This window comes from Betta splendens, chromosome 11 (assembly GCF_900634795.4).
Source record: "Betta splendens chromosome 11, fBetSpl5.4, whole genome shotgun sequence".
Taxonomy (NCBI): domain Eukaryota; kingdom Metazoa; phylum Chordata; class Actinopteri; order Anabantiformes; family Osphronemidae; genus Betta; species Betta splendens.
In genome coordinates, this window is record NC_040891.2 from 4,920,260 (window position 1) to 4,942,262 (window position 22,003).

Consider the following 22,003-nt stretch of genomic DNA (forward strand, 5'->3'; position numbering starts at 1 on the left):
TTCCTTAATAAAACAACAAATCCAGCATCGTTGCTGCTTTAATGTGACACACTAAGTGCATGTCAAGTTGGCGCCATCGCAGCATCAGTGCATGACAACATCCACGTTGGGCTCCAGCCTGTTTAATATGCAGGTTGTGAGTCTGCCAACTCCGGGTCGCAGTCGCTGGATGAAGTACAGTAAGTCATTAAGAAGCACGAAAGCAAGACACAACACATACAACACCGAGCTGCTGTCGCTTTAGATCGAAATGGCTGTTGAGACACCAAAAAAAAGAGAGTCCCGTGTGGGGAGATTGATGTAAATATTTATTATACACCCACATTTGCAGGATGGTTTGTGGCTAAATTGGTTTGTCTTTGGTTTGGTTGGTAGTTTCTCTCCATAGTTTTAAATAATAGATCTGTTGTTTCCAGGAGCTGATAAACAGTTTTTCAGTGATGTCTTCATCTCAGACCAAAGAGGACGACTCTCACACTACTCCAGTGAGAAAGTAAAAAAAGGCCCTGACCTGAATTTAACTCACTGCTGAGAGACGAGCGCTACTAGACTGGGACACTTTGAAGTGTGTCTCCACAATAAGGTGAATATCAAATAGGTGAGAGAGGGAAGAGGAGTCGTCACCTGGGTGCAACTAAAAAGAACACACGTCATATGATGGGACATAATTCAGGGATCATGTTCAAGTCTCAGTTGGGGCTGGTGCTGTGGTGAGGAAATAATGCTACGTCTATTACCTGTGGGCCGTCTCCTCTCAGGACCGGTGGAGAGCTTCACGTGAAAGCCCAGCATTTCACAAATGACGTGCTTATTGCTGCTTCAGGTGGCTTTGGACCAAACAAGGACCACGACCGGGCTCACTCCTCCTAACGACAGGTGACGTCTGCCAGATGCACAATGAGAGAACGACTCCATCAAGGACAAAACACCACACGTCTTTCCCGTTGCCTCTTTATTGGGCGACACCTCTTGATGCAGGTTGGACAACGGAGAGTGTAAGACAAAATACAAATAGAAACAGATGTAACTAAAAGAATGGCTTTAAAACATACAATGATATTTTTGGAACGTTCTTTTACAATAACAATACAAAACATGACCGTTTATATGGGACAATACTATAAATGATAAAACTAAAGCAAGTAAAAAAAGAGAATGAATATTGAGGTCGTTTTCTATAATGGCATCTGCAGATCATAAACCAAGGATTCGTCCATTACGTATGTTTTTGCTTGAACTCTTTCCATTTGTTGAGACTTGGGTCCGTTCAGGTGCACGGTGCACTGACACCCCCTGGTTTGGCACTTCTCTCCCAGAAGGAAAACAATAACAGAGAAACCCCTCGATGTGGCTGCGTCAGAACAGGAAATTAACTTTCTGATAAAAATGAGTGCGAGCTCAACCTTCATAAACCTGCAGAGATGTGAAGGAAGCACATGAACAAAATGGTATCCAATCGGCAGCATAGACAATAGACTGGCCTTCGTTTTGGTGAGGATATGGTTTCATAAAGCACAATATCTGATTGTAAAAGCAGCAGCGAGACCAAAAGATAGTTCTTGTTCATTTCAACTTGGCTCTATTTCACAATTCTCAATGAGAGTCTATTGCTGGAGTGGCTGACAAAATGTCTGTCATGCCCACAGCACTTAAATAGATTTGAAAATATCAAGATTACAGCTAATTTGTTTTAAATGTCTTGATGCGCTTTCATATTTTAGTTTTTTAGAATATATTTTTTTCCAAAACATCTTTATCTTCTTTTTTATTGAGTTTTGAAGAACTGAACCTGGTGGGTGGAGTGCAGTAGCTGGCAAATTGAAGAAGCACAGCTAATATCCACTTCAGCTCCATCCAGTGTTTCCAAGCCGCTGATGCTGCATAAACAAGAACTACCTTTCGGGTCAGTGGTAGTAATCGTGATGTGGGGGTGAAAACACACCCCGTCACTCAAAAAGCGTTCGGGCAGAATGCAAGGCAGCCCGTGCCTGCAGTGCTATTATACAACTTCATTTCCTGACTAGCTCGAAAAAGAGACGATGAAACAGGCATTACTGTAACAGTACGAGGCGAGCAGGTGTGCTACTGTAGCTCATACGCCCACGGCAGAACTCCAGATTCATAAACGCAAAGCAAAGGCAAGATTCAGTTCACTTGAGCAAAGGAGACTCGTTGTGCTGTTGCATGTTGGGTAAACGTAGACCCCACATCCGTCCGTGTAAAGAGGATCAGCAGCTTCACTGGCTTCGTGTCAGCCTATGGAGGTTAAATACAACTTCACAATACTGGCACCGGATGATTGATGGCTGTTATATCTTTCACTACTAATGGTTATAAAAAAATTGTGTTCTTTGAATCCAAAGTGTTGCATCTTCAAGCATTTGGGATTTTGTTCCTCTTTCATGTTCCATTTTGTGTTTTACAGTTTCATCTCATCATCATCACCTTCGCGTTGTGAGAGAAACGGCCTTTAAAAACCATCGTGGTACATTCAGTGATGTTGCACAGTAAGATGTTAGTGATTGATTCATACATTTATATTGCTGGTAATGCAGCAAGCCGTGTTTGAATTTAAGGCAGAGGGTCCATGCAACAATCGTCGGCGTTGGTGGACGTGAGAAGCTGCTCCACGTTTCCTCATGACGTCCGTCTGGACTCCATGACACTGTGTATTTATAGTATGTATGTGCATAACACTTTGTATATGTGCAGGTTGATTCAAGGGTATTTTCTGCGTAAGTCTGCGTTAGGAGACATGGTCAGCGCTTGTTGCACTGACAGGAAGTCAGTAGAATAATAAATAAAAAAGGTAACAAGGGTCCTTCGCTTGACACAGTAGACACAGTGCGTCTGGTCATGCCTTGTGTGTGTGTGTGTGTGTGTGTGTGTGTGTGTGTGTGTGTGTGTGTGTGTGTGTGTGTGTGTGTGTGTGTGTGTGTGTGTGTGTGTGTGTGTGTGTGGCATCGTCGCCTCGACTCGCTTTGGTTCTCTTCTTCGGCCGCGTTCAGGTGCCCCCCGCTCTCAGAGGGCCTTGGCACTGGTGGTGTGGGACACGGTGTGGGACACGGGCTTCTGCGGGTAGCGGCTGTAGTAGTACACCTGGAACAGGATGGCCACGTCCACCAACACCTGCAGGAGGCCGCACGTCCAGAACTGCACGGGCGCCTGCGTGAGCAGGAAGTAGCCCGTTTTAAAGGTGTCGCCACTGGTCCACATCAGCACCATCTTGATGCTGCGAGAGAGAAAAATATACAGTAATACGTCAATAATCCACCAATAACAGTTTGAACAGTAAAGTTTCTCTGCTTAAATTCAATCTGGTTGCCAAGAGCATATGTTAATGACGTGATGCAGCAAAGGGCTCAGAGAAATGTAATATGAGTTCAGGCCGGGAGGAATAACAAATTTGCCACAATAACAACCATGGAAAATTAAAATAATGAAGCTCCTGAAGGGCTCGAGCTTCTCATCATCTCTGCAGCCTGTGGCACGTTTCTAACGCTAAGTCATGGGCGGTGATTCTGCTACAGAAGCTGTTCTCCAGAGAGTTCAAGAGATGAGCTTTACACTGGAATTAAGGAGTTACTGGAGAAGACCTTTGAGCATAACCTCCATCCTTTTGCTTGCACTGTACATAACTAATAGGATGGAAAAGGAGCTGCTTTCCTCCACCACACAGCCATTACCTCCAACACTGGCACGAGCATCGCACATGCTGTATCTGCAGTTTGTTCATAAACCTTCATTTCGTGCTGGGGGCTGCGATACACGCGCGTGATGCTGACAAAGGAAGCGCTGAGCCAGCACACTTCAGGTGCCTCCTAAGGCAAACCTGCCCACAAGACAAACACAGAAATCCCTTCAGTCGAGCGTGTCGGTGGGTCCGGGCGGTCAGCACTATGCGAATAAGCTTTGATGGAGACGGGTTTGTTGACGCCGAGCCAAGCGCCAGCACGAACATCGAGGCTCGGTCCGTGGCCGTGCAGTCCTACATTATGGACGCGAGAGGAAATCTGAGCGGGCACAAACACACACGAGGAGGTAAATGAACACGGGTGTGGTTTTACAAACTGAAATCTGTTCTCTGCTGTGCTTGAAATGTCTGTTCAGCTCCTCCAACACAAACCCAGGAAACAGTCGTCTCCTTAAGATGCTAATGAAGATTCTCACTTATATAAATCCAAAAGCAACAGTAACAACAAAGTTGATGAATCTTTGGTGAAATTCGTGAGCGAAAAAGGCCAAATATTCCTTTAAAGCAGCAGTAATTAAAAAAAACAAAAACACCACTGGATAAGAACCCAGTGACTCGTGGGCTGAAGACTGTATCTTGTGTGTCATCCACGCCTCCAGCTTCCCTTCACCAAACTTTCCTGTCTGATTCCACTTCCCTCCTTTAGCAGCTTTCCGTCTGTGGTCCTCCCGAGGAGCGGCCGGCTTCCATTTTCACGTCGCGTCTCAGAAGCCCACCTTCTGCGGCGCATTCCCCCCCCCCACGCACCTGTTTGCCTCCGCTCCCCACCCGGCGTCCTCGCGCTGCTCTCCCGGCGCCGAGCTTGTTAGCTCCGCGGAAAGGGACCTCGCTCCCACGCCCCCCACCATTCTCCAGCAGCTGCTGTCAGGATTATTACGACCTGTACCTTTAGCGCAAAGATGAGAGAGGCGAGTGTTTGCGCGATTGACCGGATCCTCCGGTTCTCTAATAAGAGCTAACACACGGGGAGCTGGGGAAATAGGTGTGAACATGTCTGGCTACTTATTTGTCACCTTCTGAGGCGTATATGGAGGACAGAGGGAGAAAGAACAGAGATGTGGGCTACAAAGAGCGGTGAAGAAATGGGACCATATACTGCAGTGTGAGCAGCAAATGCATTTACAGCAAATGTGGATTTATGTTTTTATGAATCTGGAAGCAAAAAAACCTAAACTACTCTGATTCTGGGAGTTAGGGAGGTGAGAGCAAATTTGCTCTGATGTTCTCGATCCCCACATTTAATTCTCCTTTATAAACTGCCTGAACTGTAATTGATTTACTAATTGATGCATCTGTGGTGGAGCTGTTGCCCTTTTGCCTCATAGAGGCACTCTGCTCATGATATTAGACCTCTGAGTGTACAGGTTCTCCCCTAGAGGCTGCGTGGCTTCTGTCAGGGCCCTGCAGCCTCCTCCCACAGTCCAAAGGCATGCAGTCAGGTTAATTGGTGGAGGTTGTCTGTGTCTATGCTGGGCCTGTGATGGACGGGTGAACTGTCCAGGACGTAGCCTGTCTCTCACTCAGCAGCAGCTGGGACGGGCACCCCCGCGACTCTCAGCAGGAGAGACAGCTGAGGAACGCATGGCTGCTTTCTAAACGCAGGTAGGTACAACTTTTTTTCTGACAATAATATAAACGGACTTTCTCGTTCGTGTGCATACAAAAAGGAAATATATCCTGTAATGGGAAAAATTACGACATGTGCCTTCAATACTCTCTAACCTAACCCTAACCCTCTGATACAGCATGTATGACATAGCTGACTCCTCACTGAAGCCAAGGCCATAGAACTAAAAGCAGGGGCAGAGTATCAACCCTCCCACTGTAGCACTAAAGCGAGACGATACAGACAAAAATTGTTGTTATTATCCCTTATTTTTATAATAAATTACACAAAAGACAACTCTCTCATCTGCTTGTTTATGGGAAATTTCCACCACAGTCCCCTGACAAGTTAGACTTAAGTTCTATTAGTAACTTGATTCATTTTCATCTATTGCAAGACAGAGAAAGCAGGTCCCCGAGTGACGCGGCAGATGGAGGGTGGACGCTTTGGACGGACGATCTGAAGCTTCTCCAGCTGCAGGGAGCCGATCGCGCAGCTCTGGAACACACAGCAGCAGCCTGCACCCGGCCGCAGGGGTGGCAGCCTGGCACCAGCGGCCCGTGCAGATGCATGCGTGCATGCGTGCGGGGCTGGTTGGCAGCTTGCAGTCTAAATAAGGCCCTGGCACTCGCCGAGCACACTGGGACGCAGCTCAGACCACAGGCCTTAAAAGGCTGGAGCCGGCTGTGCGAGAACGTCCCATCGGCCTGTTTTGTGTCGGTGTTGTTGTGTTTTATTTGCTTTATGGCAGGCTGGTCTGCATCGGTATGCACCTCTGGCTCTGCAGGCTCAGGACCGTCTAATAATAGCAGCTGCCTGAACTCCATTAACAAAGAAAACCTTCGACACCTCTTCATCCTCTGTGCACTGCACAGGCTCAGGGCTTTCATCCGGCCTAACGTTGCCTTTAAAGCCTCCGTCAGGCATCTGGCTGATAAAGTATCACACACCACTTCATCAGGGATACGGAGACGGTTCAACATTAAGCAGACATACACTGAAAACAAGCTACATGACCTCCTGGACAGTCCATCACAGAACAACCTATAGACAAATACAGACAACCTCTCACACCGACGGGCAATGCAGCAGTTAACATGACTAAATGCACTCAGACTCTGGGCGAGAACCCACGCAGACACAGGGGGAAGGTGTAAACTCCACACACACAAGCGTCCGGCCAAACCTACGAGCTGACCCCAGGTCGTGGGAGCTGTGAGGTGAAGCCGCTCCTCACTAAACCACGGGGCTGTCGTAGTACGAAGAAAGACTGACAAAAAGCTTTAATGCATAAAAGAGGAAGAAAGTGACATTTTTTCAGAAGTCTGTAGCTGGTGGTTGAGTTAAATGGTTTTACAGTGGACTGGGAAGGAACACTGGTACATTCACAACACCCCATGTAATATCATTACCAGTTTACTTACAATGATTGATTAATGTTCCTGTCCATTTACTGTACCCTTCGGCCCTCATGAACTCTCTGTGATACATAATTTTTTATTTAAACAATGAAAACAGCGGAGACCTTTGGAGCAGAGCAGAATGTGTCAGATAAACATCAAATGTGTCAGACATGCGAATCTCTCACCCGGTCTGTCACTGTCCTGTCCTTTATGCTGTGTTTAGGGCAGCGTCTACTTGATAAGCTATTTTAACTCGTGGGCTCTGTTCAGAGTTAACATTAATGCATGCATCTATTCTCTCTGACTAAATGGAAGACGGAAGATCAAATCTTCTTCAAAGCCTCGTTATAACCGTTGAAACGATTGGAAATAAAAGGCCTGGTTTTAGTCTTGTGTCATCTCTCGTGCCGATTTCAGCTGCAGTGAGAGAGAGACTGCTGCTACTGTAGATGCTGCTGTCCAGACTGGCTGTGTGCTCGAGTCAGCGGCCCAGAGAGAGAGAGAAATTTGTCCCAGTGCGCCACAATTACGTGAAGTGATCGATGATCCCACCACACTTTCTGTGTAGAAATAAAACATCTTCCCATCATGTGAACAGAGCTGCACATCTCTAATGGCGAATGTTTTATTCTGCTAGTTTTGAGGGAGAAGCGGGAAAATAAGTGGAGGGATCGAAGCGCTCACTCGGACAGGGAAGAAAAACAGCGCCGTCATCAATTTCGCGATGCGGGAATGCGAACCTCCACGGACCCATTATGGCAACAGAGCAGTTACTGGTGCCAACGGCATTAGGGAGGTTAATGGAGAAACGGACAAATGATCAAATGATGTCCTCGTGTAACAAACGCCTCAGATGCAACACTGGCTCCTCCATCCATATTTCCTTATTAAAAACAGCTTTGCTCCTGCCTGCAGTTCTGCCATACACGTATCTAATATGAGTCATTGTACTGGCGACTTTCACCCTGATCCCACTGCATCCCCCGGGTGAACAGGGTGCTGAGGTTTCCTACTGCGAGTGGGAATATGCAAGTCCTGCTAATTAGCCCGACTCCCTGATATGCTGTTTGGAATGTGATGGTTTTATAATGATTCAATTTGTTTGTGCTTGTCTGAGGAAATTAAATACTTCCTTGCCTCTTCTAATGTCTCTGCCTGCGTACATTCACTCCAGCTCAGTCACCCGAGCTTTACCTTGTTCCTTAAAAATGCACTTTTACAGGAAGCTATTCTCACATCGTCATCACGCACACGCACACACACGCGCACGCGCACACACACACACACACACACACACACACACACACACACACACACACACACACACACACACACACACACACACACACACACACACACACACACACACACACACACACACACACACACACACACACACACACACACACACACACACACACGTCACGCTGAGGTAAAGTAACCTAGCAACAACTCTCCAGACTCAACAGGTTGAGTGTGCAGACGGAGGAGAGGAAATAAACAATAAAAAACTGGAAATCCGCACCAGCTGATGGCTGGAAGTACAGACAAGAGACCCCCCCCCCCCCCCCCCCACACACACACACGTACGTTCCATACAGGCTGGGCCTCACAATACTTCAGGAGTTAGGCTCAATTTCAAACGAAAGGTTGTTCAAATTTGATGGAAGCCTTTAGGAGGCAGTTCACACTAACTGACTACAGAGGATTAAACCCATCTTTTGGTCGATGTGCTCTCCGTGTCTGCTTCAGTGTTATTGTTTAGCCATACTTTCAATTCCTAGGGGCATTTTAACCAAATGTAAGGACATCGTATTTCCTGCCGCAACAAACTGCTGCACTCTCTCTGAACATCAATGGCAATCACTAGGTTTTGTTGTCAGGCCTCGTTAATAACAGCACAAGTGCTTTTACTACATGCGTCAACGACCAAGCAGGAAAAAAAAAAAATCAATCACGGAAGCGGAGCGTGCACGCTCATGGACATTTTTCACTACTATACCCACATTTAATAAGTCCCTTACAGCAAAAGCAAGTTTACAACCACTGGGTGAAGTAGTGAAGTTCAGAACAACTTAATGTTGTTAATTAATTATGGAGTCAATTACACCTGGCAGAGTGGCGAATTCCCTCTGCAAGCACACGCTGTGTGGACAGTTTCATGGGTGGGAGCCAGAGGGGCAGATGGGTAGGAAGCGCACACACAACAAAGAAGAAATCAAAAATAAATAAGGCATGGGGCAGAGAGGGTATGGAAAGGGCCAGCGTGGGAGCTGTCATGGCCAGTTAAGTGAACAGGCAGCTCTGCTGGAGCTCTGTTATCTGTCTGCTGCAGAAAGCCAGCCAGCGGTGGTGGTGGTGATGGGGGGGGCTTCTGCTCTGAGGCAGGACTCACACTGAGAGAAAGCTTTTTAATCGGGCCTCTGTGCTCAGTGGATGGAAATCAACTTACACATCTTTTAATGCATGAACAGTTAAAACTTAAGCATTCTTCAGTTCAAAAATACTATTTAATAACACATTGTAGATTCTTGGCCTACAGCGTTAAAGAGTTCAGAAGTGCAGCTTCTTGATAGGATTGATTTTGAACACTTATGTGCCTTCAACAATTCATTTTAAATCCACAGTAATTATAGCTCAAAACCTGATGCTAATCATTCACGTGATACAATGGCAACAGACAGAATAACTCACTAGCTTATTGATCTTAGGAGAAACATCATTGGTGACATTGCTGCTTCATTTTGATGAAATAAATAGCTGTCATGAGCCTGAGTCTTTTGTTCCCGCTCGACAGGTGCCAACATACTTAATAAGCACGTGTCAGTGTTAATGATCATATGCGAGACAATATAATCTAGAGCCATTACTCACGAATGTGAGTGCAACAGTACAACAGACCCTGAGCTCTGCTGGTGACGGCTGCACTACTATAAAATATCCCACTCATCAGGACAGAGATGCTATCGTTATTCTGGGATACGGCGGTTTTTATTTTGATTTCCATCTGACTGACACTAAAGTAGCTGGTTTCTCATATGATTAAAAACCACTTTACACATCTCGTACGAAAAATACTGTAAAGAGCTGCTCAAACATCTGACTGACAATTTAGGGCCACTTTCAACATCCAATGGCACGTTGTGTTTACTACTAAAGCAAGTTTGTCAGCGTAAAAGTCTAATCATTACAAAACCTATTTGCAGTTACAGTATAACAGCTGAAGACGGTCTTCCTTTAAATGAGTGCCGAATCTGGAGCATCAGCAATTCAGAGTTTGGACTTATACAGTGTTGTGCACTACTCCCTCCACAGAGCAGCACAAAGTGGAAAATACTGGGAACTAAGAGGCTTATAGATCTTTAACTTATAATCATTCAAATATGCCAGAACGTCTCTCAGTGTGACTGAAGAGTGAAGGCGAGTGGAAAACACAGGACAGAGAAAGACGGGTGGACAGAAAAGATCAATGGCAGACCAGAGATCAGATTTAAATAGATGCAACTGTATTAAGCAAAGAACAAACAAGCTGAAATGCAGGCTTGTCTGCAGATCGGTTCATAATACAATGCACAAAGAGAAAACTTAGCTGCAGAGCACCTGAAGCCATTACTGTGACCACACAACGAAACGCATCCGCTTACATAAACAGATGCTTCAAACCTTTTTGGGGGAAAAAAAAGCTCTTTTGGAGCGATAAGACCAAAATATAACAAATGGTGTATTTGCAGAGCATCAACAAGGCTCATGATGAAAAGTACACTATCCCTGCTGCGAAGCATCGAGGTGAGTCTCTGATGATTTGTGGGTGTGTGAGCTACAAAGGAACGCAGCATGTTGGTGGAAAATAGTGAGATAGGTTACACTCATTAGCCCTAAAGCTGCACATAGGATACACTAGGACCCAACACACAGAGGTGATGGCTATTGTTAAAAAAAATGAATGAATGGCGCAATATCTAGTGTTTAACAAAACATGCCGACATTCAAGGAAGTCGGAGCAACACGTGATCCCCTCCACGGGTGCTCATCCATGCAAGAAGCCCCGCACGGCAAGTCCTCCAGGCAATTTGACGGCTTCTGGCAAGCTGAGAGTGAAGTGCACATTATTCCTTTCCCTTCACCTTCGGTATGGATAATGCACCCGCTGATGCTCCGGTAGAGCACTTTAAGGCAGTACCCACCGCTGTCATTGATTGGTCCTGTACAGAGGAGAACGTCTAACACACAAGGAGGCCTCTGAGGGACAGCGTTTTAGCCTCGTCCAGAATATTATTTCATTGATTGGAGCTGCTTTTACCACCATCATTTATTATCACTTGTAGGAAGCAAATGCATTATGGACAGAGAAACAAGACACATTAAAATAGATTTTAGGTTTTAGTTTGATAGAGGAAGGTTCTCTGAAATCAGAAAACTCCGTCTAATGATTGTGAGGAACCGATAATCAAACCAATCTATTTTAAATGAGTTTTGTTACGAGTGAGAGAAAGGAAAACTGGATGGCGACTGTTGTTTGAATCTAATTATTATCACAGTGATGATTCTGAGCTCAAACCAAAGCCCAAAATTAAAATGGGAAAATGGCCCAATGCCTTTGAAGCTTGTTTCAATTGAGATTGTGTGTGGTGTAACTCTGCTCTGACCCACAGCTGTCCGTTGCTCCTTAAAGGCTGAATGTTGCAATTACAAAAGCCTCTGTGAAAATAAGAACGAGCAGAAGATCATCTGTACCTCATGCCCTCGGTGGACTTGTTCTGGTAGTTGCAGTAGAGCTGCGGGGTGCCCAGCATCGCTTCGGTGAACACGGCCAGAAAGCCCAGAGTCTCCACGAACAGAGCGGAGTCCAGCAGGACGTAGGTGATGTAGGCGGACGCCAGCGTGAAGACCAGCACGCACTGCACGTAGTCCACAAACCGGCTCCAGGACCAGAAGTGGTTCCAGTCGAAATCTGGAAAAAAAAGGTACCAGAAATGAGTCCTCACAAATGGACGTCTGCAAAAAGCAAGCAGAGCTAACTCTGTGTCAGGGAGAAGGAAGGCTGAATTAAATGATAATCAACGGCAGCTTTAATAAGAACTTTCAGAGTTAGATCTGTTATGGAGAAAAAGATGTTAGCTGTTGGATCACTGTGTCTGTCTTAAGGTTGAGGAAGCGATCACCATGTTCCTGTAGAGCTGCTTTAAAGCCTTAAGCGTGGTGTCAGAAAAGACAGTCAGGATAAAAGCACAGACAATTAACCTGCTGTTGTGCTGTTCACCGTTTAGAATAGTAATAATTTAGAAATTATTAGAAATTCCACATCAGTGCTATTAAATCATGTGGCCGATGCTAGGAGTAGGTTGATCATAAAGGAAGCTTTTCTACTGGTCAATTAGTCGACTGAGACTCCACCAGACTCCATTGATTCTATTTACAAGCCCTTATTGTCCTCCTCCTCCTCAAAAAAAAAAACGCGTAGCACTGAAAATTCACTTATTCTGTGTTTTTAACCCAAGCTTAGTCCTTTATATTTCATGCATTCTGGAAAAAAAATCATTCATTCTACTCTACAAATGTGCGTTTTTCTAACTGATTCTCATTCAAAAGAAGCTTTTGACTAAGTAGGTGTAGTGAAAAGGCTTTTGTGAGAAAATGGGAAGGTGGTGGAAAGCCTGAGAAGAGATGATGCAGAGTGAATGAATGATCCAAACCCTGTTTCCTGCAATAACACATGTATTGTGCACTACTTTGAAAAAATTATTAACCACTGTCAGCACTAAACATTGGCTTCCTGCAATAAGCAACAGACCCAGTGATAATATCTGCAGGACCAGGTCCTAAAAGCTATAATAAAACGCATTTCTGGGAGCTCTAAGATGGTGAAGCGTAGCTTTGGCATGCGAAGGCTCTGGGTAACTACACATGCAGACGCTGGAATAACAGGGTTAATCATGAAAATCTGATGTAGGCTCAAATGCAGCACAGACGACTCATTTAATCATGTTTAAATGAAGGTTATATTATCCACGCTAGTCACAGAGGAGGCTATAAGAAAGGGAGCGAAGCCAAGCACTAAACCCAATGTTGTCCCAATAAAGCAGGATGGGAAATAACAAAAGCATATTTGACATTTGAGTTTGTGATTAAATAAAATATGGTTTCATCTGAGGAATTAACGATGGCTGATTCTGACATTTGGCTGACATTTCTAAAAGGAATGCGCGTGGCAGACGCAGATGCTGGGAAGACACGCCGGCTTCGCAGCACGGACTCAGTCCAATTGTTTCTTTCAAAAAAAGAGAAGTTAAACAAATCTCATAAATGTAACTGAACAAATCAGATCAAGGCCGCCGGCCGACACGCCGAACGGCGAGCTTTGCCATGGCAACGTAGGATGACATCATAGCGGACAGAAACTCTTATGTCTGACCACTAGCAACTTTTACAGTACGTACGGCTCCAGAGAAGAGCTTGTTTTAGTGTCAGTGCATACGCTCATTTCATCATTTCTTAATCCTGTTTGTCTCCTAAGGTTCGTTTCTGAGCAGTTGATGGGATAAAAATAATATGCTGTGGGCATAAATGTGTGTGGGGGTCACATGCCTCACACTGACCACTAAGGGACGTTTATCACAGCACTGTAGCCCTTGTCATACGCCACCTCCTGCTGTGTCACTCGTTTACCCTTGAGCATTCTCCGCTTTCTCTTTAATCCCTCGGCTGCCGTGTGGGAACACACACAATGGATTCCCTGTGGCGGCTAAATGTCCAGGGCACAGCTCGTTGGAAAGGCCCACGGAGTAGGAAGACAGGGGTCAGACATGGAGACCAGTTCCTGCTGGAAATCCGGCCCCAGAGAGGTCTACGAGGGCAGTAAATATAATGGCTGGCTGTCACTCAAAAGCACCCGTGGGGGAAGCAGGGGCATTAGTGTGAGAGACATTTTAACACCTTGGGAAATTAAACCTTGGTTTGCAACGCGCTTTCTGAAGTTTAGACGGGGAGTTTTTCCACGGTGACAAACAGCCGCGTCAGCATTCCTGCCCAGTCTCAAAGTATGTTCTGCAAAAGAACTGGGGCTAAAACCTAGGCGCCGTACCTTATTCAACAGATAACATCATCTCCAGGACGAGATGATTTATTTTACGCTGCCACGGGAACAGCGTGGTGTGACTGAAACGAGTGATGAGCCAAAATCAAATCGCTGAAGGGACGCAATTCTGTAGTACCGCCATGTATCTCTGTAACATCATTAAAGCTCTATCTGAAACCGAGCCCCTGGGTCACTCAGTCACGGCGACATAACCAAGATAAATCAAGATCTATATGTGGGAAATGGTATTTGAAAATGGAATTTATATAAAAAATGTAGAATTAATAAACTGACTTCTTCAGTCACAGGGCAGCTGTTATTTCATGAAATCTAAGACTTAGGAAAACTTTTGAGGCAATAAACCACAATATTTATCCAGTGCTGCTCCATCCATAACATGGTGCATCATGATGATGAAAACGGCAACCACACCACAAGGAGCGGTTTTCAAGTCTGCAGGAGGAAAGATAACAGCCATGACACGCAGAGACAAGGTGGGCTAGAAGCCTCCCCGCCTCCCTTTACCCGACTCCTAAGGCGAAACAGCTGTAAAATAAAAAGGGATGAGAGGACATTTTATCTGAAATGTACTGACAAACATGGGCAGGCAAGGTGCCCTTGAGTCTAAATCCAGAGAGGCCCGAAAGTTTGCACAGACGATTTTCAGTCCTGGAACAGAGCCCTCTCTGAAAGTTTTGGTTGCTGAGTCTATTTTTATGCTGAGAGTTTGGAGAATCCAATCAAGAGCTCCGCTTTTAGGTCTTCAACACACCCCAAAGGAAGATTTGGCTCCAGAACACATCAGACAAATTGAAACTTGGAAACCACAGGTGATTCATCTTCCGTTTCCCTTCCAGACTCTTTAACCTCCACCTGTGTTTGTGACTGACGCGGCCAAATGAGCTCATGTCTTAATCTGCTTACAGTCGTCCGTATAAATCCCAGTGAGCTGCTATTATAGCAGGACTTACACCCTGTCTGAGAGCGAAAACTACGCGTACGGCACACAACAACGCGGCCTGCGCGCCACAGATACCGGCAGGTGTGAGCCCGAGCGCGCTCTCAGCTCCAGGTTGTTGTCCACGCACCCGAACCGCACGGCGTCCTCGCACCGGCACGCCGGGAATGTCTATTAAAAGACTGCTGCTTTGTGTTTTTCTTCCTGGGCTCGAATGTCCAACTGTTTGATGGAAATGCCTGGTGTGATAATGACTGTACGTCACCATGACAACAAATGTATGCTATGATTAAGGCTTAGAGGACCATAAAGGGAATCAATCAGGCAACCAGGGGAACGTACAGGTTGAGACTGTGTCCTCCAGACTAACACCACTAGCCGTGATGTCAAGCCCGACGCCAGAGCTATGTTTTATGTAACACTTTCCCTCAGTGTCTCGCCTTGTTCGCATCCTGCAGCCTTGACACAGAGCGCACCTGCTCAAGGCCTTCCAGTTAAGCTGCATGTCTAACCGATCCACACCTCTGCTCCACTACATCATCGCTTCCGTTTAAACAGGTGCTTTCAAGCGCTCTGCAAAACGTGCAAAACGCAGACTCTTGCGGTCGATATCCCCAAAACCGGATCAATGAACAAGGCGAACGCCAGCAAAGATGTGATGAAAGAACACAGCTTTCTGTCGCTCCACCCATCAGTGAGCGTGAATGGAAGGTTTGAGCCCCTGGTGCTGGGAAGACAGCAACAGAGACAATAAAAAAAAAGGAGGAGCATCAGCGACATAATCTTTGAATAAACTGTTTCCTTCTGCCATCTAGTGGACAAATCAGGAACAACTGCCTCACGCTTGCTAATGCTAGGTCTTAGTTCTTAGTGTGTGTATGTATGTATGTATATATTATGTTTGTATATATATATATATATATATATATATATATATATATATATATATATATATATATATATATATATATATATATAAAAAAGTCTGGGAGCAGAGAGGTGAGTTTTTAGGAAGTCTTTTCACACCAATGAATTTAAATTAAAGAGAGCTCGCAGTTATCCCAGAGCTCAGATTCTTCAGAGGTAGGAGCTAGGCTAGATAATTTCCACAAATGGATATCTATTATATCATGTGTATCGTGTTGAAACCAAGTGTAGTTCAAAAACAGCCCGTTAGAAGAAAACACTGATTGTAGTTAATAGCCATTATGTGACTTTGCACACAGCAGCCACTAGAAACGTTGCTTTGGATTTATAATAAAAGGGCAGGATAAGATAAGCATGCAACAATTTTATCAGATCACTTAACACACGCTAGATTTAAGATCTAGAGCACAGAAATCACAAAAATAAAATAAAAATTTGAACTCAAAGATGTAAATAAAGTAAAAACGGTCCTGACGTGATTAGACAACTGTGAAACACTAATAATGAGCCTCCAGTATGTGACATCACCTTTGATTTACAACCCAACTGTCATTCTATTAATGTGTCAGCTTGAAGCATGAATAAATAAATCACATTTACACAAGCCGTTCAAGTCTTGTGTGCTACCTGTGTAATGGAACATGCATCAAGACATTTAGGGACACAGAGGCGGGACTGCATGCGAGTAAAATGCGCTCATGCTTCATTGAAACATGTAGACGATGATGTTAGTCGTCATTAGTTAGTGACAGCCAGTGGGTCATCATGCATGAGACAGATGGAGATGGAGAGGGAGCAGCAGATGAACTACAACCGATGGTTCATGACAGACACATTAAGTTCTGTACATACCCAGAAAGAGCCTCTTAGGGATTCGTACTTCCTCATCCTTACTGTCTGTTGCTACAGACAAAAAACAAAACAAAAAAAAAAAAACGGGACAGAAAGAAAAACAGCTTGGTTTTCTGTATTTTTCAGCAGCTAGAGGCGACTGGTGGTGCGTCAGATTACTGAACACAGGTGTAAGGTTTCAATACCCAAAAGTTGCTCAGACACACAAGTCACTGAGAAATGCAGTACGACCGTAACTTTTGGTTTCCTTTACAGAGTCTTTAAAAAGGCCCACAAATCAACCTTATGATGCGAGACTTATCTGATAAAGCCTGAGGGTGGCTTGTGATGCAGACTCCTGCCTTCACGCTGCCAAAGGAGAGGAAGCATAGCTCAGAGTCCCGTGGCGAAGAAGGCAAACATGTGACACAAACTTGAGCACATGACCGATAATACCTTACAAGGCCATTGTAGAACTTTATGAGAACACTGAGAAAAACCCTGTTGGAGCTTTATAGGGGGTAGCGGTAGAACGACATACTTCAAGACATGATGTGTTCCATTATTTATAGGTATAACTGTATCACACAGTTGGGATCATTTTAAGCAGATGAAGAAACATCCAAATAAATTAAAATATCCATTTTTATAAGCAGTTCATATTTTTGTTCAGGACTGGCATTTAATATGATTTGTGGCCTTTTTTGGGACCATAAGGGTGAATGTGCAGTACAGTAGAGCAATATCAGTGTGGTTGAGTTACAGAGTAACGTAAAGTAGGTTTAACCTGATTCTCCAAAGTTCCCAATAAAACAGGTCTTTGTTTGACCTGTTTTTTTGGGAACCTGTTTCACTGAAAAGTACCTGAACGACACCATCCGCACACATTGCCACACACAGAGCGTCTGACCTATAAAGGAGCGCCTCTTGGTGCTGAGCTCGGTGGCCACGCGGACGCCGGTGCACAGGTTGAGCATGGCGAGCATGGTGGCGATCATGATGATGCTCTGCCACAGCAGCAGCGTCTCGAAGTAGCGACCGAACCTGGAGGAGGAGGAGAACAAAAGAATGTGACCACGGCCATCGAGCGCGTCCATCACCTTCCTGCTGGTACCAGTTCTCCCACAGCATCTGTGGAAGGATCTGAAAAAGGTGCAAGGTGTCCCTGGGGCCAGAGTCAAATCACAGCACACAACAGCTGCCCCAGTTCGGATCAGGTCAAACAATGAACAGACAGGACACACTTTATTACCTGAAGAGTATTCTGAGGATGTTTGCCACCAGGAGGACAAGGCACACATAGGTGGAGAACCCCTCTGCGTTCTGGGTCCGGCGGATGTCTCGGTACTGGGGGATGTATGGCACCACCCCGCCGAACACCATGGCACCGGCTGCGACCCACGACACCAGGCTGCCGAACACGGCCAAGATCTGGTCGAACGCCTCATCTTCCATGATCAGCTGCTGCTCACCACGACTACACCCGTACGTACGGCTGCCACCGGCACTGCTAGAACCGGTTTATCGTCCACCTGTGCCTTGTATTGACTTTCGTAATTACATCCGTGTTTCCCGTGCATACTCCCTACGCGGTTTACGCAGACAATGAAGACAGGCCGAGGGATACGATCGCAGTAACAGCCCGACAAGAGTCCCGAAAAACATGAATGTTAGCTACAGCAGCGACATAACAAGGAGGAGACGGCTGCTGCTGATAATCCGATCAATACGTCCCATCTCTGAGTCAACACTTGTGCCGATGCTAGCTACCGCGTTTTAGGAAGACGGCATTTAAAGCAGAAAAAGAAACCTACAGAAGCTGCATAAAAAGCTCTTAAAATTAAATACTTAGTTTTGCATAGTGTCCGTATATAACAAATCTTTCTCCATTGACTAGCTCACTCAGTAGTGTTTTTTTCTGTGCTCGAACTCCTACTTCCTGAAACGTCCCACGTTACGCTACAGCAAAGACCTTCGACAGGATCAAGATAGTTCACGGACCGCTTTATTCAGTCGTTTTTAATGGCTAAACGTCCAAGGAAGAGAGTATTAAAACCATTTTATCATTGTTTTTGACAACAACTATAACTCATAATTTAACAGAATAAAGACGGGACTCTTATCCTCCACAGTGTTTACCTTAATGCAGGTTTGTGATTAAAAAAGTAAACAGCTCATTTTGCATTCACTCTTTGTACTCTTTTTCCATGCCCGATGGGACTATTCAGATTTATTAGCTACAGATACAGTAAAGAATACTGCACTGCAAAACAGCTTCTGCTCCAGAAATTACTAACACAGAGTGACACGTCATGCCCTTCCTGTTTCCTGCTCTGATTGTAGAGCTGCTTCTTTAATATTTTAGGGAAGTTGATTTCTTTTAGCTGGCCTAATGGTCCAATAGCACACAGCATCTTTTGAAGCTCGACAATCCCTGCATTTTATGCCATGTCAACATTTGTAGTGAGAGAGTGAATGGACACTATCTGTGGATTATAAAGATTTGTAAAGGCTTAATGGGAGTTATGTAAGATTTATAGACGATGGCCTCTCATCTCTCATCTGTCACTTGTCATCCAGGATTATCTTTTATATAAAACCCAAAGCCTCGGTGCAGGAAGAGGGAATTTTTCTACTTATGTACATTAGACAAAACATACAACGAGTGCTCGACAGGCTAAACCAGTTTATAGAGTCAGCAAAACGCTCTTTTCCATTTGTAAACACACACGCAGAGTAAGCCAGTATCGGGACGGAAGTCTGGTAAAATATGTCCTTCACAGCAAAAGACTGCGTTCGACTACTAAGGTGTTAATAGCATTTATTAAATATTCAGCAAAATGTTTTGTTGCACATATCCCAGTCTTTCGGTTTTTACTACCTTTTACATAGTTAAGGTTTATTTTAGTTAAACTATCACGTATTAAAAAAAATCAATCATTCTCTTTTATTGACATGACTTTTACTTTGAAAACACGCACACTGTCGGCCGACGGAAGTAATTCTTTCAGTATGTGGAACATGCTGCACACAACAAGGGTAAAGTTAAAAGACTCATAGCTAACACCGAAGGCAAATTTTCACAGTTTATTCCTTCTTGACACTTATATCGTATAGATCAATTTATGTGGCTGTGAGGAAACGATGTCAAAAAGGGACATGAAAACAGCCAAAGACATGACAGAAGCGGTAAGCTTGTTTTTGCGAGCTAAGTTGTGTGTTTTATGACTTCAAAACGTGCATCAACATTTCGATGGTTTTATTTTTCATCTTCTGTTTAAGATGGAGGAAAAGATGCAGCGACTTCACGAAAGATTCACGAAAATATCAGCACAGCTGGACTCCAAAAATATCCTTTAAGCGTAAACTGTTAGAGCTCTGACTCTGTGCACAAATATTAATGACTTTTATTTTAGTCGCGAAGGTCTGAACTTGAAGCTGTAAGACACTTTATAAATACTATTACTCAAATACGTGTTTATGTCAGTCACGCTTGTGCCTATGCTGCCCTCTAGGGGGCGCCATAACACAGCTTGGTTGTTCAATGCAACGAAATTGTTAATAATATTAATTAGATAGATAATCTTTTATTAGAAACATGTATGGTATTTTTATTTTGTACATATAGACATATATTGCACATGAATATGTCCAGGACAACAACAAGTCACCTTTTCACATAGTTTGATTATTGTTAGAGGTTCCAACTCCTCAGATGTAAATATTTGTATGATATAAACATAAACTGAACGGATTATTTGTCCTCGGCGTATGAAAACTACGTCAGGTAAAGTGATAAATAAATAAATAAATAAATAAATAAAGAAAGAAAGAAAGAAAGAAAGAAAGAAAGTAATTAGTTTCAGCCAGTAGTTTAACCAAAGCCAATATGTTTAATTTTTTTTTAATTGGTAAAACGTAAAACAGTAACACAGACCTATTGGTAGCGTGAAAGCCAGATAATGGAGGATGTCCATGTGCTGGTTGTTTCCTTCACTGTCACACTAGATGAGATGGGAACACGCATCGATCACTTTGAGAATAACGTGGCCGAACTCATGACACAAGTCAGAATGGAGGAGCAGAGGATGTCAAAGTGACAGCAACTGGCTTTGTCAGTGGGGATTTCAGTTCCAAGCTTTGTTTTTGTCAAAGTTCTCAGTTAACACCAGTTTACCTCTGAAGTTTTCACTGTGGTTTTAACTAAATTGCATGTTTTGTCCACACAAAACAGTTTAAAGCTTCTATTGTTTTTTCACATTTAGTGTTCTACCTTGGCAAATCTTGTTTGTACCCTTTAATATGTAACAACGCAATAGATGTCTTTACTACCTCTTTTTTTATTAACACTTCTAATATTTACTGCCCTCAAGCATCTATGCACGCGTGCCCATCTGCTGGTAGAATTGGATAGAAACACTGCAGGGACCTGCTTAGTGCTCTACAGTGCTGCCAGTGGCCGCTCTTTCAATAGGCTCCATTTAAATGCTAAGTAAGGAGGCATTCAAATGTCCTGATGGTTTAGAAGAGCATGTGGTGACCTGTTAACTGCAAAGCCAAGACCACAGTTTGACTGAAAAAAGTATTACATCATCTGAGCAAAGGTCTCTTCATTTCATATTTTCATATATGTTTTATTTTATTATTTACATTTTAAAGATAAGTAACATTTTGTTTGTACTGGTTCAAAGCAAAGGAACCGGCTTAAAACTACTGAGTCAATGTGCCAACATATTTGTCCAAAGAGTCCTTGTTAAACATTCTAAAAATGACAGCTACACTTTTCTGTGCGTGATGTCAAATTGACAGCTTCTCTTATGCTACCCATATATTTTGTTTGCGTTTATTATAATGTATTTCATGTTCTCTGCCACTTTATGCTGATTCCCTTTTCTTACATGTGCAACCAGTGGTTAATGCACATGGTGCTGCTCTCACATTAGCTTTCATTTAAACATACTGTAATGGGGTTAATACTGTAGATACCATAGCTCTGTGACTTTTTACCTGTGCACCAAAGTCTATGCACAAATACTAAATAAAAATATATGATAGTCTCAGGTGTCACTTCTTCTTTTTCTCTCTATTTCCAGATCTATGAACCTGTAGGAATTTTAGAAATTAGAAATTTGCAGATGGCAGATTTGTGATGGTCAGTCATCACTCTTCAAGGCTCCAGAGGTTTCATGGCTCAAATGTGCTTTGAGGAGATCACCTTTCCAGGTAATTGTCAACACAATTAGACGACAGGCAGTGTTGATTATGTTGGGACAGTCATGCCACTGGACACTGTCAACAGGACAACACGCAGACAATTTCAAAAGGGAGCGACCAGCGTGACCACACAAATCCAGGATGGAAACTTGTCAGTGCTTTTAGGTTTCCAGCGTCTATCTCTCTGTGATGGATTGTGCTGCAACCATATGATGCACATAAGCCGCTTCTAGAT

At 44.1% G+C, this 22,003-nt stretch overlaps 2 protein-coding genes across 3 annotated transcripts; one reads left to right on the forward strand and one right to left on the reverse strand.

Annotated features, from left to right (window-relative positions):
- Window positions 1-935: 935 nt before the first annotated feature.
- Window positions 936-18,793, reverse strand: LOC114865459 (solute carrier family 66 member 2). Of its 2 annotated transcripts, XM_029166598.3 has the most exons (5): window positions 17,807-18,793; window positions 17,465-17,598; window positions 16,576-16,626; window positions 11,498-11,714; window positions 936-3,232 (listed from the first exon to the last, which is right to left on the reverse strand). In XM_029166598.3, the coding sequence occupies exons 1-5, from the start codon at window positions 18,007-18,009 to the stop codon at window positions 3,022-3,024; spliced, it is 816 nt and encodes a 271-aa protein (XP_029022431.1). In that variant the 5' UTR covers window positions 18,010-18,793; the 3' UTR covers window positions 936-3,021. The 2 variants fall into 2 exon arrangements, with proteins under 2 accessions (XP_029022431.1, XP_029022432.1); XM_029166599.3 differs by lacking the exon at window positions 16,576-16,626 and having other exon boundaries at window positions 17,807-18,779.
- Window positions 18,794-19,456: 663 nt separating this feature from the next.
- Window positions 19,457-21,611, forward strand: LOC121202583 (uncharacterized). Its single transcript, XM_041072807.2, has 4 exons — window positions 19,457-19,593; window positions 19,672-19,743; window positions 19,837-19,903; window positions 20,560-21,611. Exons 1-4 carry the CDS (start codon window positions 19,510-19,512, stop codon window positions 20,652-20,654), a joined length of 318 nt encoding a protein of 105 aa, XP_040928741.1. The 5' UTR covers window positions 19,457-19,509; the 3' UTR covers window positions 20,655-21,611.
- Window positions 21,612-22,003: the final 392 nt, after the last annotated feature.

Coding starts and splice junctions, on each gene's coding strand:
- LOC114865459 (XM_029166598.3), bottom strand. CDS start 18,009: ATGGAAGATGAGGCGTTCGACCAGATCTTGGCCGTGTTCGGCAGCCTG. Junction 17,599..17,806: donor ATCCTCAGAATACTCTTCAG/GTAATAAAGTGT, acceptor CTCCTCCTCCAG/GTTCGGTCGCTACTTCGAGA. Junction 16,627..17,464: donor CAAGAGGCGCTCCTTTATAG/GTCAGACGCTCT, acceptor TTTTGTCTGTAG/CAACAGACAGTAAGGATGAG.
- LOC121202583 (XM_041072807.2), top strand. CDS start 19,510: ATGACTTTTACTTTGAAAACACGCACACTGTCGGCCGACGGAAGTAAT. Junction 19,594..19,671: donor ACATGCTGCACACAACAAGG/GTAAAGTTAAAA, acceptor TATATCGTATAG/ATCAATTTATGTGGCTGTGA. Junction 19,744..19,836: donor CCAAAGACATGACAGAAGCG/GTAAGCTTGTTT, acceptor CTTCTGTTTAAG/ATGGAGGAAAAGATGCAGCG.